Below are 19128 nucleotides of genomic sequence, written 5' to 3' on the forward strand. Positions count from 1 at the left end.
GACCCCTGTCTCACGCTCAGAAAAATTGTTCAGAGGAAGGCATTCAGACATTCTGTGTTGTATGTCAAAAGGTAACTTTTCTTTAATGGTTGTTAATATGTGACTGTTTGAAAAGCTAGGCACTGTTCATAATAGTTAGCTTTTTGGCACGCTAATGCTTGTACTAGCGTCATGTAGTATCCTCAAGTGGAGGTTAGGAGGGAAGGATATGTTTTGGATGGAAGTATAATGAACTGAACTAAGTATAATGAAGGGCCAAGGTGATGAGTTCGCTTTTGACTAATGCTTAAGTCTACAGTTCTGAAGTTTTCTTGGATTTTACTGAGTAGGGCATTAGTCTCTTTCTCATTTCTTGTCTTTTTGTTTTTGTTGCACCAGTCTCATGCTGCAAGATTAGGAATCCAACAGCCAGAATCACCTCTCTGTTTGTGCAACCATTACACTATGATTTTCTTGTGTAAAACTCTTCTGATTATACATTTTATAATAATGAGTTTAATCTCCCTTTTATTACATGATAACAATAGCCTTGCTGCAAACTAATTTATTTTTAAGTACTTTATATGCATGAGGCAGTTCATCAGCCGGTGTTCCATACTGTGTTCCTGAGTACTCAGCTTGGTCCCAAGCCTAGTCGTTCATTTTGCTAGAAATTCTCTGTTTTGATCATTGTGGGCCATCCACATGGAGGTCGTGTCCTTTCAGATGGGTTGAAGTCCCCTATAAACGCAGTCTCCTGCATGTTGGAGCTGCAACACAAGAACTGTCTGATACTAAAAGGTACAGAGAAGTTACCCAAGATTTATATATTTCCTAGGAGGTAGGAATGGGGATGGAACAATTTATGTTTTTTTCCTTTCACTCGCATTTTCCTCTTTCTCCTTCGTGTTCTCTCTGCCTTGGAGACTTATAGGCATATGAGAAGAGGCACATGAGAAGACTAGGGAGAGCAGGGGAAAAGAATACACCATGGAAACATATTCTGGCCTATCTTTCTTTGTAATAAATTGTCTTTTTTGTTGCGCATATATACTGCTAGAACCAAATCCTTAAAAAATAAAGCAAGGAAATAATGGCTTCTTTAAGAATTTCAGATAAGCGTTTACTTAAAAAAATAACAACTAGGGGAACTAGATATTGGGGGAGTGAAAAATCAGGGCTCATTTGAACTGTTAGTTTCACTGAGGGTCTAGCTGAAGCATTTATCGGCCAACTCCTACAAAACGCATTGCAGCTTGTCAACCCTCTGCCGTTTAAATCTTCCTCCCTCTCTAAATAAAACATTTACGCTCTTAGCAGTTTGCCGGTAATGCAAGTAGCTGTGATGAACTGTACGGAGTGAGATTTGAACTAATTCCAGCAGGTGGAACTAGCGGGTGGCTCAAGCATTTCCCTAGCTGCTGTCTCTTAGGTAGTCCTCAGCTGCTGTGGATGGTACTTGTTAGATACACAACCATTTCTGATTTTTTTTTTTCCTGCTCTAACAGCGGCCTGCTTTTCTTAGCCCACTGCTAACTATTTATGTGGGTCAGTGTTTTGCCATCATTAGCATTTTAATGTCCTCAGCGATGGCCTGTTTTATGCCTCTAGGATAATTTACGTGGCTGGCAAGTTGCATAGCGTTCTAGTGTGCTGTTCAGTTGCTGGGCCAGATTTCCTGCTGACCTTCCTCCATTGACGTCAGCGGAGTGACAGCGGGAGAGAATTTGGCCCCCTCTCTATCTAGCAAAGCCGTGGCCCAGGAGTAATGGCGATGCTGTCCTAGCTTGGTTTTGCCCAACCTCTATTTCGCTGCAGTTTGAGAAAGGTCTGCATCTTTCCTGAGAGTTGTCCCATCCCTTTTGGAAAGGCATGAGCACACTAACCTTGAGAAATCGGGTGAATTCAGCCTATTTTCTGCCCCGGAGAATGCAGCAGGTGCAGAATGCAGCAGCCTGCGTTCTGCTTGCTAAGCAGGGATTTGTGCAAAGGCTGTAGTCCCTCTCTCCCACATACCCGTGCTGGCTGCCGCTTTGTCTCCGGGTGAATTTTGGAGGTGTGTATTAACTTCTAAAGCCCAGCTATCTGAGAGATGACCTCTGTCTGTGTTGTGTTTCCAAGACAGATGAGCTGACAGCCTCTCTGTGATAGAACGTGGAGCAAGTCTGGAAAAAGACAAACCTCTAATGACAGCACGGCTGGTTTGGGACTGCAGTTCCTATCCCAGTGTTACAGAGCCTGGATTCAGTAAATGTCAAAAAGGAATTTTTAGTGCAAGCTGGAGGGGTAGTGCTTTGTGCATTCTATTTTGGTGTTAGCTAGGGGTAAGGTCTAGTTCTCCTCCAAGGTAAGGTAGCCCTTGTCAACTGTATGGTAAATAAAAATTATTGACTTTTTCGAAGCGTAAAAAGGCAGATGTTTGAAAGAAATTGAATACATTTTCTGAATACATATTCTGACAATTAACGTTTGAAATGATGCTTTTATCAAGATCTAAGCTTGCAAAAGTCTAATGAAATAACTTCAAACTGAACATCAAAAAAATCATGTAGTACATGCTTTCTGCAGAAGCTATTGCATAAAATACTGATCTGAGTGGACCCAGAATGCTTTCAAGCATGAAACCAGCTTAAGCTCTTCTGCAAGTACAAAGAGGGTATGTATGTTCTTCATTTTGGTTTATTCAGCTAGTAGAGTCCAACTGATCATCTGAGGGGCCACTGATCATCTGAGGAAACTGGGAATCAAAAAAGCAGAAAGTCTCCTCCTCCAGACTATGAAAAAAATTTAGCTATGAGAGCTCTCCTATTCTAATATCTAGAAAGCTGCGGTGGACATAAAAAGGCATTGGGGTTTGTTTGCTGCAAATAGTACTTTCTTTGTACAAAGTCAGTAAAAAAGTGGAAAATATGTTTGGTTAAACTTTTTTTTTTTTTTTTTTTTTTTTTTTACCTTTAACTGTCCGGCATAGTTAATGTGGCTTTATTTATCTGCCAAAAATACTGTGTTTGTTGCTTCTGAATAACATTGCTAACACTTCTAAATACATCCGTAACCAGATGAAGCTTTGATATAAATCCTTAATGAAAATGGATAATCATCTATTAAAAAACAGCAGCCCATCACGCATTTCTGACATAAAATGCAAACTTGTTTCTTAAGCTACATAACTGCTTAAATAATGTGTACAGTTACGGTGTATCTTTACAGCAAGAAAGGGACCAATCTTGCTGTAGAAGCTGTAATTCATTGTGTATTAGCAGATTTTGGTTACCAGTCAAATAGAATCAACCTCACTTTGGTTAAATGACTAAAAAAAACAATTGCAGAAGAAGATACATCTATTAGTGAAATCAGAATTTCCTGCTCACTGATCTAAATCAGTCGTTTTAATCACTTTGATCAAATTCTACCCGTTCTGCCTGGTTATGTTTCTGGTTCAGCAGAACCAGTTTCTGGTTCAGCTAGAGCAGAAGTTATAAGCTTGACTCCCACCACTGATTTGCATCTGCTCTAGATCACCCTGGGGAGGTGACCCTATATTGACATTTCCCACTTGGGACTATGTTGCAGACTCCCCGATATTACCCAGTGGAAGGTGTTTGCTTATGCCTGCCTTGCGGTTTCTTTGCACCTACCTGAGATAAAGCAGCCCCCAACAACAGTGGCCTGGAACCTCTGTGGCTATTTGCTGTTGAGGATATAAAAAAGGCTGTGCTGCGTGAGAGGAAAATCCAGCTAGCTCAGCATCCTGCCTCTAACCGTGGTTGAAGCCATGGGAAGCCCCGAGTGCTACGTCCCTCAAACAGCCTTCTAGCCCGCAGTGGCATGTAGCCTTGGAACTTCCTCAATCAGATGTAGCATCCCTGCATTTAATAGTCCTGTGCAGATTTTCTGTCTGTGATTTTTTTTTTAGGCTGTGATGTGGGTGCTTTTTTCAGTAGTTTAATTGTGTTCAGTCAGGTCCATCTGGACCAAGGATATAGGATCTGTGCGTGGCAGTACAGTGAGCAAAGAATAGTTGATATTGCAGGGTGAATATACAACCTGGCTCCTAAGTGTGAAAGATTAGAGGTGCAGAGTCGTGAAGCTGAGGGCTCTGCAGAACGCGTTCAGCATAGACTGACAAGGACTTTCTTTCCAGAGCTAAAGATCTTGAAGATTTAGTGGGCTGTACTTGGAGACAGCATTTATTCTCGCATGCTATCAATGCCCATGTAATTTGTTAGTGGCAGACTAAAGTGGGCCATAAAGGACTGTGGAAGGGCTATCAATAACCAAGGGAGAAAAATAGTCTGCATCTTCTAAGCAGAAGCAGTAATGAGTGCTAATGAATGGGCTGCAGTTGGTTAATGGTACAGTTTAGGCAGCTTAAAGAAGAGCAGGAGGAGAAGGGTTGTCTGTAGTGGGTGCTGAGGACCATTTTGCAAGTGTTTGCTGTGTTGGGTCACGATATGGGGTTGGGTAAGACCCTGGCAGCAATGCAGCACTGTCCCATGGTGCTTCCCTCTGTGAAGTTGCGGAGGAAAGCCCAGGGGCTGGGGAGCTGTGGTAGCCAGCAGCACCAGCACGTGGCCTAGAGGTGGTGGCTACAGCTGCAGTTCATTGCATGCCATAATACAGGACTTTGCTCTGATTAAGAAAGACCTGCCTGATTCTTTCCTTCTCCTGCAGGCAAGCGTTTAGTCTTTTGTGGGGAGATTGGGCAGATTATCAGGCTGGATATTTCTCTGAGAGCTGAAATGGGCAAAACTGACACCTTCTGGCATAGCCTTCAGGATCAACTCGGTGCTCCCAGTAAAGAAAAAGAAGCAATTTTTGAAAAATTCAAAGAGAGTACAGAAGCTAGTGTCGGCCTGAGTTTACTTGTCATTTGTCAAGCTCATCCTAAAGGGGTGGAGTTTAGCTTGCACAGTAGCACATGGATCATCATTATATATCTGAGTTACATGTATGTATTCTCCCTGGAGGGATGACCAGATATTGAGGACCTTGTGAGCTTAGCTGTGATTGAGTCATGCACAAAATATTTGGATGTTTAACTGCCCTTTTTATCCAAGTCCACAAATTAATGAATTAAACTTCCCTCTCACCTGTAAGGTGGCTAGAGGCCCCTGGCTTCACTTTGTGCCTAGGGAAGACAAAGTTGGAGAGAGCTTAGGTAGTGTGCTGAAAGTCATGGCATGAAGTGGTAGCAGAGTTACGACTGTTACCTTGTGTTCAGCTCCATAAGGCACAGTGGTCAGAATGTGTCATCTAAACATGCGATGACCAAAACTTAAAAATGGAACATTTATTAGGACATTTTCTGTAAATGCTGAGGAACAGAAATAGAACTGTTTGCTTTATTTCTTCATAAATGCTCTTTTGTTTCTCTGCTCCTCCACATTAGACCTCTGACTTGGATTGAAGAAAGAGGACCAGGGATGAGACGTGAAAAGAAAATCAACTTCTGTTTCACAAGTGGTTGCCTGGAGGACTTCCCTCAAGCCCCGAGGTCTGCTGTGGGCCTTTTTATGCAGGATCAGAACCTCTTTGCCAAAAAACTGCTGGGCCAGGTATCCAAGGAAGAGCTGGCTGCTGAGAAATGGCGAATTTTGCGGTGTCTTGACCTTGCAGAGGAGATCCAACAGCACTGTGAATGACCAGAGAAAATCAGTTCCTGAGGCTGCTCTTAGGGAAGAAGGGATGTGGCAGCAGGAAAGGTGTAGACTAGAGCTCATCACGCAGTTGTTATTTCTGTTTCATTATCTTTTCTTTGACTAGTTGTGAATCCTGGGCTCTCTGGGTGGGCTGGAGAGCCTAGGCCATGCCCAGTGCCTTTTGGTGTGCGCCAAAACTAGACAACACGTTACCCTGCTCTGATGCCTTGCATCCTTCCAGGCATATAGGAACGTAGCAACAGCAACTTTTCATGTGGTTGCTCCCAATAAATTTAATTGGAAATGCCCCTGAGAGCAGAACCTGGAGGACAGCAAATGTTGGACACAATTTCCCTTCCTGGTTTTCAGAGTCACATGCTATATGAGAGACATATAGCATTATCTAGAATGAAACACAGACTTGCTTTATTAGTATTTTTCCACTTCTTTACCTGATATGCAGACTTTGTGCCATCACGGTCCTGACCCGTTCTTCTAGATGCCCTGAACTGTGTGTTTTCTCTAATTAATATTTGTGCCTTTGTTTTTTATGTTGGAAATCAACTAGCTTCAAACAGAATCTACACTGGTATTAACCGCAAGTAGAGGAAATACCTTGTCTTTTAGTAGACACCATCTTGAGTTCATTAACTCAATTTCTCTGGTACTCTGGGCCAACATAGAAATCCATTTTTCCAGCAATCAAATTAGTACAGTACATGAAATTAATGCATCATCTGCCTGCTTTACACTATATTTCATTGTGATAGACCTAAATGTTTTTCTTTTGTTGCACTGAAAGCAGGATGTAATTGTCCTTCATTTGTGTTCTGCATCTAATTCAGCACGTGAACAGATTACTCCTAAAAATAATATGCATACTTACCAAATGAGAAATAACACACTCCTGGAAACACTGAAATTCAATAGAAATAGTGGTTAAAAATAGAATCAAACCTCATGAACTGGAGCAATTTGCAAGTGTAGCCATGGAGGATCATACCTGCTGGGATGGATGTTTGGCATTTTATAGTAGTCCCAGGGTCACATGTGAAGACATTATCACTTCCCTGAAGAAGCGTTTCAATTTTAGGAGAAGCCCAGGCAGTGCACAAAACGATTCCTCCACTTGCCTTTTACTTTCTAATTGCAGCATCTGTCTGTGTTAATGTAGCAACAAACGTCAGTATGTGCAGTTGTTGCCCTTCAAACACAGAAGGCAGCATCTCTTTGCTACGTTATCATTTGGGTAAATTTTTAATAAGGGAGCATGAATATTGTAAGCATATATATAATTACAACCAGTCAATACTGGTAAAAAAAAAATTGCTTCCTTTAGGTTAATCATTAATTGATTCATTGAGAAGTTGGATACAGTTCAGTTAGAGTTTGGGACAGGGAAGGAAAGGCTGTGTATTTTTTCTCAAATCAGCTAGATTTTAGGAGCAACTTGAGCTTGCTATGTGAATGGATTTTGTCTACAAAAGTTATTTAAATCTACTCTATCTTGTTAAAATCAGTGGAAAGCCTCCTATTGACTTGAATGGATTGAGATCCACATGAGTTGCCAACAGGAGATTTGTGTATGCAGATTTTTTCACCCAAACGGACACAGTACTTGGCATTCACACTGATTCTATTACTTATTGAAGGGACACTGCTTGAGCAAATCTTATGCTATTTGGGCCAGGGGGAGCGGGGAGAGTTTTATGCTGCCTGGTTTCATGGCAAAATACCAAAGTCTATCTCAGATCAAAACAAAATCAAAATCTGCTGCGTATGTGTATCTCCTATGCATGGCAGTGCGCAAAATCTCCTCTTTCTTGACAAGCTCCTCTGCTGTGACCACAGGGTGAACACCACTTGTATGCATGCTAATTCAAAGGGGTCATTTAAGAGGGAGGGAGAAGGGAAGGGAGACGTCCCACTCCCCAACTATAGGCAGCAAAATTAGCCACCAGGTCTCCCTCGGCCAGTGCGGTAGTTGGTGGTAAAAGGTATATATTCCCCTAGGGCATAGGGAATGGATTCACAGGAACAGGAGTGTAACGTGCAGTGAATCGCCCTCTGTAGAGGTCTGTCTCTGTAGACAGAGTCCGTGGAAATCGGCTGGCTCAGCTGAGCCAGCGAAGACAGATGCCCATCGCTGGGTGTCCACTTCTCTTCCCTCCATCCGCGCTGCTCCTCCCAGCTAACCCGCTTGCGTACTGCTTTCTGCTCCGCGCTTCAGAGCCTGGAGCGTCCACGTTGTTTTTATCTTCAGCAGTGCAAATTTGCTGACGTATCGTGTTGGTTTGTGTACAGGAGCTACTGGATGTCAAGCTTAAAATGTGCATATTGTTTAACCAGATGTCAAACTCGCCAATAAAGGTATTGGAGCTCTTAATTATTCCTTTTAGTTCCCCGTGTCCTTCGTTAGCAATTCCCATTGTCTGTGCTTGAAGTGTCTCTGTCCCCCATTCTTTTCCCCCTTTCACTCCTCAAGCCCAGTGAAATCCCGCCAGTGACTGCAAGCTGTGATCCTATTCAAAAACCCTCTGCTGTCTCCCCATCTCATTTTAAAGTATTGAATACAAATGTCTCGCAGTTTGTGACCCTGTCTCAACTTGTGATCCCTCCCACTGAATTCCTGCCCTCCCGGTTTCAGTCAGACTCCTGGCCACGAGTTCAGGCAAATTTAAATCTCAGCTGTGCACATCGAGTTTCCCATTCAAAACCGGGTACATTTGAGTGACTTTTTTGAATCTACTAAATAGAATCTGAAACAGGTATTGCCACAGGTTTCCTTTTTGTTTATTAAACAGCTTGGTCATAATAGAAATACTATCAGAAGAGTTTTTCAAGAGGTGTTTGGCACAGTCTGAACCCAGGCAGTTTTTGAAAATGTAGAAGCATTAAAAAAAAAGTGTAAGGTGTGTCATGCACAGGCTGGTATATCACATTCTTTAAGTATCTGCTTTTCTGCTTCTTACACTAAAAATCTCCCTGTTCCAGTGGGACACTATAGGAAGTCCACTGAAGTACATTTGATTAATTCTGCTTGGTGCTATGGAGATGTTACAGAAAGTGCTGTATTGCAAAAGGTTCCTACGTGAAGGAGGGATGCCTGCTTTGCTGACACAGGCTGAAGCTTGTCTCTGGCAGATGAGGTATGGGGAGTCATTAACTTTAACAGCTTTGGCCTGAACAACATGCTAGCTAGTGGTTTGATCCAAAGGCCTTTTCAGGGGCTAGAGATTAGGGGGACAGAAAATTTCCAAAGAACAAAGAAACTACCTATTGGTATGAGGCCTTGCAAAGCTGCACAGGAAGCAGAGAAAGAAGGTGAATGTGATTTTTCCATTGAGTGTTTATCTGAGAGTGTGTTTTGTGAGGGCTGGGGGCAGGGCTCTCATTTAACTCGATGATTACTGAAGACTGCAAGAAACGAGTTGGTATGAGGGGGCAGCATGAGTTGAGAGTAGCTGTAACCTGCAAGAGAAGGATCCTGGGGGCTTTCCAGCCTGATAAGGAAAGTGGGGGAAGGAAAGACAGGGAGAATCTTTCCGTTTTTATACCGACATCTGTGAACTCTGAGGCTGCTGAAGTAGGAAGTCATATGGACGGGGACAGGAAAGTGGGTGGGCGGGAGGGAGAAATAATGTTATTTGTCTTGATGTTATCTGGGTTTGGCAGGTACTCTAGGGTGATCCAGCGTCCCAAGTCAGCATAGTGCCAGGATATAAGCCACTGCCCCAGAGGTGCCTTGGGACTGGCACCCCAGAGGCAGTCTCTGGAACATACTCCCTTTCCTGTATTTTGTTTCTGATGTGCAGTATGACTCTAGAATAATCATAGCTTATTTGCCTTTTGTCCAGGATAGAGGAGTTTCTTGATCTCTCCTTCCCAATCACAGCCCTGGGTGCTTAGTGCTGGCCAGTGCTGTGGCAGGAGAGCGGGAGACAGAGAGTGGTTCCCCACAGCCAATGCATTTGAACTCCGATCGCCTTAAAGAAAGGCTGCAGGTCCCTGAAACAGTAAGCAGAGCCTGCTGTTTTCTGGTTTTCTTAATCTGGTTCGGGTAGGAGGAGGGAAGTGTGGGGAAAGGAGAAGAAGGTTGGGCGACAGTGCAGGAGCTGCTTAGGCTGGTTTTATTTAGGGCACTGGAGGCACAGGAAGTGATGTGGGTTTTGAGGGCCCATCACAGAAAAGGAGGTCTAGCCCCGCTCGATGAATTCAACTTCCTTGCTGTTTACTGCCCTTGACTTGTCTTTAACCTAGAAAAAAAGAGAAAAGCCTCAGGGCAGCCAGATGTTAAAAAAGGAGGTAACTGGGAGGATGTCCTGTTGGAGTTGCAGGCAAAGGCCAAGTTCAGGGTGACAGGGAGGGAGAATAATTAGTAGCACGCCTGAAGTATTTACTGTATTTCATTATATACATGTGTAATTGAAAGTGGCACTTACTGTAACTACTGCATAAAAGTATAGTGCAAAGGGATTAGAAAGATCTGAACCTATTTTCAAATGGTCTGAGTAAGTCAAAACGGGCTATTTTAAAATGAAAAGTGTGTATGGCATATGAATAAAGCTGCAGTGCTGACTTACAGAAAGTGCTTCATGGATCACAGGTCCTCCAGCAGTCCTCAAAGGGCTTGGAGTTGTAAAAACTTAAGTGTACAGTTATTTTCAGCTCTTACTCATGATGTTTGCTCCCTTCAGGTTAGCAGTGTGGTCCGGGGCCCCAGGCCCCTCACAGGATGCTGATGAGTGACCCACCAATGGCACATTCAGCTGGACCTCTGGCTCCACAGCAGCGTTCCCAGTGACACTCGCAGAACTGCGTGCTGATGCGGTTCACACGGCAGCACTGACTGCTCCCCGAGGCACGTGGTATGTTCTGCACAATATTAGTAGAACATAATATCAGGAAGCCCAGGAGATACAGCAAAATAATAACCCAAGACTTTGACAAGTGAAGCAAGATATTTGGTAAGCTTTAAGTGCTGTAAACTGGTATCTGTAGAGGCTGGTGTTTTACTGGGATTAAATGATGTTACAGGACTCTACCAAGAGACCTGTTAGAGGCTGTGTTCGCAAGAGGGGTGCAGCACAGGTATTAACAGTGCAAGGTGCAGCCCTGACTCGGAAGAACCAACTCTTGTAATGGGGAGGTAGGGGGATATCTATGCAGCACATCGCAGTGCCATCCAAAAATCCCTGAGCTAGCTCTAGGTGAGACCAGACAAGGTCTCACCTAGGTGAGGGCCAGACAACCGTGTGACTTCATCCAGAGAGACGTGCCCTGCTCTTTGGCAGAGCTAGCTGGCCTACGGGGAGCACAGTGCTAACTGATTAGGCCTCGCAGACATACCCGCGGCACAGCTCTAGGTGCCCGACTGGCTCCTGGCCTGTGCCTTGAGATTGCCACCATAAATACTGTCTTTCTCCTATTTGCACTTACCTGTCGGGCAGCAAAGGGAACCCAAGCTTGTGTCACAGCTTCCAAACTGGAGCTTTGGCTTTCAGGCTGGTCTGAGCTGGATAAAATCAACAGCTTCCTTCTCATCGTTAAACAGAAGCATATGGCTCAGGGAGGCCTGCAGCTGCTGCACAGTGATGCCTGCAGAGCTGCGGGACCTCCCTGTACTACAGCTAGCAGAGCTCTGCACCTCCATATCTTCACAACGAACACACCTTGCTCAGTTCTAGCTGCACACAGAGAAATAAGGAGGGAAACTTCAAAACAGTAATTTAAGACAAAAATACAGCCATCAGAAGCTTCAAATAATAGCCTGCGGATACACATGCTAGATGTTACAAAAATAACGTATCCTGGTCTAATAGAAATGCTTTATTCAGTCCATCGTATGGTTACTGCTTCAAAAAACTTCTCTAAAACACCATTCTAAATCACATACAGTGCGAGCTAACTTTGTTTTTGTCACTGCTGTTAATGTTATAATCTGTCTAATAACGTTACTGTTTAACATACCCAGTGTAAACATACCCTCCTGCCTCCTCCTGACCAGTGAGTCAATGCTTTTCTCTCATACAGGTAGCCTTATAGAGAATCTAGAAACTTGTCACTAAAAGGGTTAGGCTACCTGAACATAACGAATAACTAACGTGCTGAATCCTTCATGCATAGGTATTATTCAAGTGACAGATAATTAAAAATGATTTTTAAAAGTTAGGTTAAATATTAGCAGAAAGGTGAGCTAGTGCTCAGTGCAGACTTGTGATAGACTTTGAATAGTCTATCACTTAGGATATCTAAAACAAGCTAGAAGCATGAATTAATGTGGTAGGAATAGTTCTGCATTAGTAGGAAACAGAGAGAGTGAACTGTTCTTTTCTTTCTCTTACGTAATTCAAATACAGTCTCTTCCCCTGATTTGGGAAGTGCTCTGTTTTACGTTCCACATCGCATGCCACGTTGATCAGTTCTCTAAGAAAAAGTGTGGAACTGTGAAAGCAGCTAACTTGTTTCTCTATCTTTTCTACTCTGCCAATATCCGACTTGAGTTGTTTGTTCAAAGAATATATTTACTGCAAGGACTTACAGCTGATGTCTTAGGCTTCGTAGGCTATAGTATCTTTATGCTTCATAGTTCTTAAAGAGCTATTTGCAGCATATATGTGTGTACACACACATACACACACACACACACACACATATATATATAGAGAGAGAGAGAATGATATAGATATATATATACACATATGTGTGTGTGTGTGTCTGTGTGTATGTGTGTACCTGAATTACACCTGTGTTATTCTTTTCAACCTAGCCCATGCCAATGGATCCTCTGCCTTTTCCAAAATACGTAATTGTACCGTAAGTTGAAATCCCTCCTTTATTGTGGTCCTTGTTGTTAGCAGTACTTGTAGAAAACATGAGTTTTCAAAGCTCGGTGAGATTTTTAAATGAATCGGGGCACTTTTTCTCAATGTCCTCTGATGTGAGATTTCATTTTATGAGCGCTACTGCCAATGGGTTTCTTTTCAAGTTCACAGTCTTAAGAATTTTCTTTCTAGTACTGATGTGAAAACGTTTATTGTAGAAAAGGTCTGGATTCTGACATTCTCCTATCACTGACAATAACTGCATTTTAATGCAGCATTTTTGCAAACGGGGAATGTTTAACATCCTTGTCTCATTCATATAGACAGTGTTAATGTTTGGACTTTTTCTTTTACTCTGAAGAAGTCTTATTTGTGCCTAGATTTTGAATATTATGGAGATTTCTTCAGAACCTGTTAAGATAGTGAGTTACAAATGCCTTATCACTGTCTTTATCTTATTTTGTCCTGTAGTAAAAAACAGATAACCCCAAACCATCTCTGTCACTGTTTCTACACTGTACGCCCTGATCTTTTCTGTTAGTCTATATGCAGTGAACTCATGCAGAATGGGTTTGTTTATAGTTTTTCCTGTACATCTTCCTTCTTGCTGGGCATGCTTTTTACTTTGCATGATGCAATTCATCTCTGCTGCAAACCTGCTGTGTCTGTACATTTGCTTCTCTTGTAATGCTGTGTCTTGCTGTTGTACCTTCACCTCTGCGTGCACATGAGACTGTTGCTCATATCTGTTTTATTACATGCAGGTCATGAATTGCACACCTGAGCACTTTCATGTGCTGTTATAATTTTTTTATGTTAAATTAACTGCCATTAGACCTTTCTCTACTTTTGTTTTTGAGCTTGATTTCATTAGGAGCTCTTCTTCCAGCCTGTCATCCCTGCCTGTCAATCTACAGTCATCTTATTGTCAGCTGTAGCCAGGTTACACACTCATGAATCATTTCAGCATGTCCTTGAGTTCACTCATAAAAAAAGCTCTTTGCATGGTAGTGCTTTTCAGTGGAAAATAATGGGTTTCATGTAGCTCAAGCAGCGTACCTAGGATTTTTTCCATTCTGCTTCAGAGAACTTGCCACTGGAGACCCGTGCGCTGCAGATATCCCCACCTTTTGTCCTGGTGCACAGCAGAACGTGGGCTACAACCCATGACAGCCCTGACGTGATCAGGTCAGGTAAGTGCTTCTACACAGACTATTTCTCTGCAGTCCTTCCGCTTTGAAAAACCATGGGAAGGCTGCATGTTTCTTACAATGTCTCACATGAAAACCCATTTTTTATTATCTTCTAAGGTCATATCTTTTGTATCCAGAAGGACAGGATAAATCAAACAGGTTTCTTTGTTTTTGCTGTTTGCAGATCCACACAAAGGTACTACGCTCTCAGAAGCTCAGCCCTGCGCACAGCAGAGCGTGTGCCTCAGCAGTGGTGTCTTAGGGTGTGATTTGGCACATGTTTCTTCTTGAAAGTGCCCACCAAGCTCCTACCACTTGTCCCTGCCCAGCTGTGTCTGTGCAGCTGTGCAGGATATCCTCTGTCCATCCTGCACTGTCTGTTGAGGCTTCCTCCAGATGTGCTGAGCTGCTGCCATTGCTCTGTCCCCTTTCCCAATATCTCGTGGGCACTGTGAGGTGCATTCCCAAGATGACTAGCGAGGGGGACCTCAGTGGGGCTTGAGAGGGCTTTGAGGGGAGGAATGGGCAGCAGCAACTCTCTGCCCAGAATCCGGATGGCAAATGTATGGATGGAGTCTAGCATAGAGAGAGGAGTGAGGAGACTGAACTGTGACTGTCTGCCCCAGCACTGCTCGAGCATCCCCACTCCAAGGAAGAAAGAAAAAAAAGAAAGAAAAATGAAATCCAGTATGGGGCTTCCAGTGGAAAATAACTCAGAAAACACAGATAACCTTTCTTCTTGGTCTTTTTGTATGGAAGGTCCAGTATAGTCAAAATCATAATTTTCTGAAGCCCACTGATTGCATCTTTTCTAGGAGCTATATGTGACACATCGATTTCTCCTATGTAAAACACCCATGTGTAAAAACTCCATCTGTAATATCTTGCCTGGAGGATTTTTTTTTCAAAACAAAATAAGAGAAAGCAGAGAACAAAAAAAGGCTTATGACCTCAAGTTTCTCTTGCAAGCAAGCCTGCTTTCCTTGTCTGGTAACTCACCATCTCTTTCTCAGGAGCTGTCACTGTATCTGGCTTTATGTTTGTTACCAGGCTTTGGTAGGCTTTCTTGCAGTATGAAGTGGGCGAGGGCACGCATAGTGGATGTGCCGTGGATCTATCTGTACTAGGCATGTATCTACTATCTACATCTATCTATCTACTCCTACTACTATCTGCATCTATCTACTACTAAGGGCAACCTTACGCTGCAGAGGACCAGACCACATTCCAAGCTCTTGGTCTCCTTCTTGATGTCCTGCCAGAGGTGGTTTCAAGGAGGACAAGTGCCCATTGAGATGGTTCGCATCAGTCGCCAAGAGGAACCTGACAGAGAATGGTTCCCAGCTCTTTGTCCCTTCCTGCACGCACACCTTCCTCAGATGTACCTTGATGTCTTTTGAATTTTAACAAAGAACCACAGTCTGGTTTTACATGGGCATCGTGCCCTCTTTTTCTGCTAAGTTCCCACCAGGTGATGGAATTGGGCTGGTCACTGTCACTTCTGCTTATAATGCTTTAAACAGCAGCATTTGTGCCTTCTCTTTCTGATGGCTTTGTTAAAGTCATCCTCTGAAGGAAGAAATAGTGGCTTGAACAGCTACAGAAGTTGAGATGGCGATGCCACTGTGCTGGAGGCAAGCCTCACGCTTTCTCTAATAAGGCATTTGGGTAAGCACCTGGTTTTGCAAGCAGAATTTAAACTAGAGCTTGATCAGTTGTACTGCAAAGGAGCACTGCAAGTACTGCAAAGTACTGGATAGGAGCCTGATTCTTTTCTGCACACTGTGTGCAGGCCTCTTGCCTGTCTTCATGTGCTTTTTATACAGATTCAGGTTGCCAGTTCCAGTGCAAAGCAGTAAACAGTTGTTGTGGAGGCTGAGGAGTTATTACGACATAGATATATGGCAAAAAGATAAAATGGCTAAAGCTAAGTCATTCTAATAAAGAAACTGTAGGGAAATTTTTAGCTCTCCTCTTAAGAGAGGAGATACATCAGTATGGAGCTGGATATGTAGCTGAAAGGATTTTTCTGTGCATCGATACTCATTTTGCAGCAACTTATATGTAATAAGATGTCACTTGCAATGGTGTGGCCGCTGAGTATGTTAAGGCTTGTTTAGTAGGCAGAAATCTGCAGTAAGTCATTTTCTTTTCAGGTAGTTATTACTGACAGTGTAATGTCTTGCTCTCAACGCAGCTCTGATCTTTTGGAAATTCAGGACACAAACTAAGATCCGCCAGCGTCTCAGAATATCCCAGGAACGTATCCTGCTGAATCTTAATGCATTAAATAATCATAGCTTAATCTGCCTGTCTGCTTTTAGCCATTCATGTCAGGGAACAAATATTTTTTAAATGATATCTTGCAGCTATTTTGTTTTTGATTGTTCCATTCATTCAGACTAAAGCAAACAGTCTTCCTACCTGAACCCTCAGGTAGTAATGCATACCCATACAGAAGCGTTCAAAGTGCAACCGTATCAAAAGCTACTAAATCTCACTCGCTTTGAGTAAAGTGCAAAACAATGGAGAGTCTATTAAAGTGTTAGGCAATTGATACTTGTCTATCTGAATTCCACTTAAGACCCTCTCAAGGAAACTATACTGCTAACGCCTCAGAGCAAAAAGGAAAATGCGCTGTTTCCAGGGAACAAAGCAAGGCCGACTGGGCACCTGTTGACGGAAGATGGAACAAAAATGCTCCCATGAACATCAAGGAGTCGCTGCTCTTCAAGGAAGATGTTGAGAGCATCAGCAGACGTGTACAGGAACAGAAATAGAAGCAAGGGCTTCAGCTTGCCGTCGCACAGAGCCTGGGAAGGAGATGCCGGCCTGACAAAGTCTGCAGCAGACTTGGCAGGAGAATAGTTCCATTTAGTGGCACCTTTGCTGAGGTTCCAGAATCTGATTTTTATCCAGCCTGGAAGAAAGCAGAACTTCTGACCAGCTTTGTGGAAACAGACAGTGTATTTGAATCCTGCTGGACAGAGACGGAGATCGGTAAAATCCAGAATACAGTCTGTGCTTTACCTAATTCAGAACGGAGTTTGTTTTTCTTCTTTTTTTTAAATCACTCCAAGTCTGATAGAGCATGAATTTCACAGGCTAGGGTTTTTGCCATTCGTAGTAGAATCTCTGTATCTGTTTTCCTCAGGGAGAAAATATTCTGATTTAATGAAACAGAAAATATGGAAAAGCTCTATCTGGAAGATTGAAAGATGCTTTCCCAGGATTGAGCACCACCAAATGAGAGAGCTGATTTTTCCAAGCCAGCTCAATTTTTGTATTTCAGGGATGGTAGACAGATAAAAAATAGTTAGAGTTAAATCAGATTTGAACTTAAATCAAATTAAGTATGCTTACTTAAAGATTAAATCTAATTAAAATTTCATTTGAAATTATAATAATTTATATCAATATCTAATATTACTATATTCTACTAAAACAATGTAATAAAAGCAAAAAATAACGCAGTATATATTTGCCATTGAAGTGTAAAATAGAGTAAAGTTCCTGAAACTATGTGAAGCTCTTAACTAAATGACTGGGGCCAGAGTTTGCTGAAGTGATAAAATAGCTTTTGAAACCTATGTCTTCTTCTGAAGACTCATAGAATGTTTTGTTCATTATATTGTATTTATTTCAGTGTAGTTCCTTCCAAAGAATAATTAAGTAATAATAGGCAAAGTGACGGGAAGTTTAATATAGAGAAATATTTGCTTGGTTTCTTTGCCCTATGCTCACAACCTAGGCAGGAGGGGCTATCTATCAGTCCAAAAGTTTTGAGGTTCAAGTTCATCTACCCCTGATTATACTTCCTTTGTAATAAACTGTTTTTAAATGCAGAACACCTAAGGTCAATTTACTATTTCTCTTCTTTATTCAGTATATTTGATATAGTTTTACATTACTGCCCTAGTAAAATAGAGATCTACCTCCAGCATCCAAAGCATATCACAAGTGAATTAACTAATAATGTCATTTGTCCTTTTGTAAGAAAAAAAATGCTAACAGTGGGAATTTCAATGCATATATTTTAAGTTATATGAGCATTTACATCTCTGTATTATACGCTCCTGAATAACAATAGGTAAGGGAAAAGTAAAAGGCGAGTTTTGCACAAAAGTTATTTGTATTGTCACCAGTGGTTCTTTATTGATGCAGTTCAATTTTGGTTTAAAAAAAAAGTGCAGCGTACATATTCAACTTGGGATTAAATCCTGCTATTTCAATTGAGCTGTTTTGGCTTGCTTTCCATCCCCAGTTAAAATCAGTGTTTTAAATTGCTGTGACTCAAAATGTTCTGCATTGTTCTCGATGGAGGTTGCTAGCGTTGTCCGTGCCTGGGACGGCTGGTCGCTCAGTGCCAACCCGCCACGACCACTTCTTCTCACACAGCTGCGCTGCGGGCAGCTGATGGTAATGACTTCTGGTCATATCAGAGCTTGGTTGGATTCAGGGCCACGAGGCTCATGAAGAAAGTTCAGGAGTCCCTTCCTGCGGCCTCCATCTCCCCCTCTGTCGGCTGTCAAGTCTTCAGTGCATTTTAAAGGGATATTTGTGGATAAGTTTTAAAGGAGAGAAGCACAGTAGCAGCAACTTCTTGTGCTGTCAGCACTGTACAACACTTAGTCCTGGTCCCAGTCTGTAAAATAAGACAGGTTTACACAGCTGTCGGGCTGTTGAGGTGGTTTGGGATTTTTGGGGGCATCTTTGGAGTTTTTTTCCTCCACGCCTGCTCAGTGTGCAGAGCTGCACTGGCTGGGTGCTGAGCTGCCCCATGCACACTGCCCGCAGCTCTCCTCCGCCTTGAACAGCGCGGTAGGAGAGCATATTTAGGTGCTCTCCAGTTTCTCCATTTGCCTGTACTGAAGACCAATCCAGCAGGGAATAAAGGCACTGAGATCAGACGTGCATCCCCATGGGATGGGCATGAAATGACCCAGCCTCAGAAAGAGAATCGGGGAACATTTCAACCTGTGGTTTGGGCAAACCCACTACAGAAACGAGGTTTAGCCATACGTATCGTTCAAGTCCAGATTTATTTGTTGTGGTGTTTGGATCTGGGCTGTGGTATGCATTGGTGAATGTAATGAAGAGATCACCAGTGTCTGAGAAATGAAGACTGCGTATTTCCCTCTTATTCAGATTTATGTTTACTTGTGGGCAAGAGGCAAAAAGCACTGCAGCAGAAGTGCTGTCAAGGGGGTATGTTTCGTTGCTTTATGAGAAGACAGTGGCTGTGTTAGGCAATAACCGTCCCCCTGATTTCCCATGAACTTTAATGGGATTGCAGTCTGCTCTGTCATGCACAAAAAGGAGCCTATCTGAACCATCAGCAACAGAGTTTTCCAAAAATATCATGCTTTCTATAGAAGTTATACATTGGTATCTGCTCTGCAAGATTTTTTCTGTAAATGGCCCCAAGTTCATCTCACCAGAACTGCCAAGAGCTTTTCCTTCAATGTTTTTGGTTCCTGGGATCACTGT

At 42.7% G+C, this 19128-nt stretch overlaps 1 protein-coding gene and 1 long non-coding RNA gene across 8 annotated transcripts in view; both read left to right on the forward strand.

Annotated features, from left to right (window-relative positions):
- The window catches only part of BLVRA (biliverdin reductase A), a 52165-nt gene extending 44146 nt beyond the window's left edge, over window positions 1-8019 (forward strand). For all 7 annotated transcript variants that reach the window (XM_068936002.1, XM_068936006.1, XM_068936001.1 and 4 more), the window contains one exon: window positions 5372-8019. In XM_068936002.1, the coding sequence (XP_068792103.1) occupies window positions 5372-5624 (253 nt within the window). In that variant the 3' untranslated portion in view covers window positions 5625-8019. The remainder of the gene's footprint in view (window positions 1-5371) is intronic.
- A 1253-nt stretch (window positions 8020-9272) lies between these two features.
- On the forward strand, window positions 9273-18642 carry LOC138066368 (uncharacterized). The gene is made up of 3 exons (XR_011139768.1): window positions 9273-9637; window positions 10319-10588; window positions 13531-18642. It is a non-coding gene; the product is annotated as an uncharacterized lncRNA (long non-coding RNA).
- Window positions 18643-19128: the final 486 nt, after the last annotated feature.

This window comes from Struthio camelus, chromosome 2, assembly GCF_040807025.1.
Source record: "Struthio camelus isolate bStrCam1 chromosome 2, bStrCam1.hap1, whole genome shotgun sequence".
NCBI classification, from domain to species: Eukaryota; Metazoa; Chordata; class Aves; order Struthioniformes; family Struthionidae; genus Struthio; species Struthio camelus.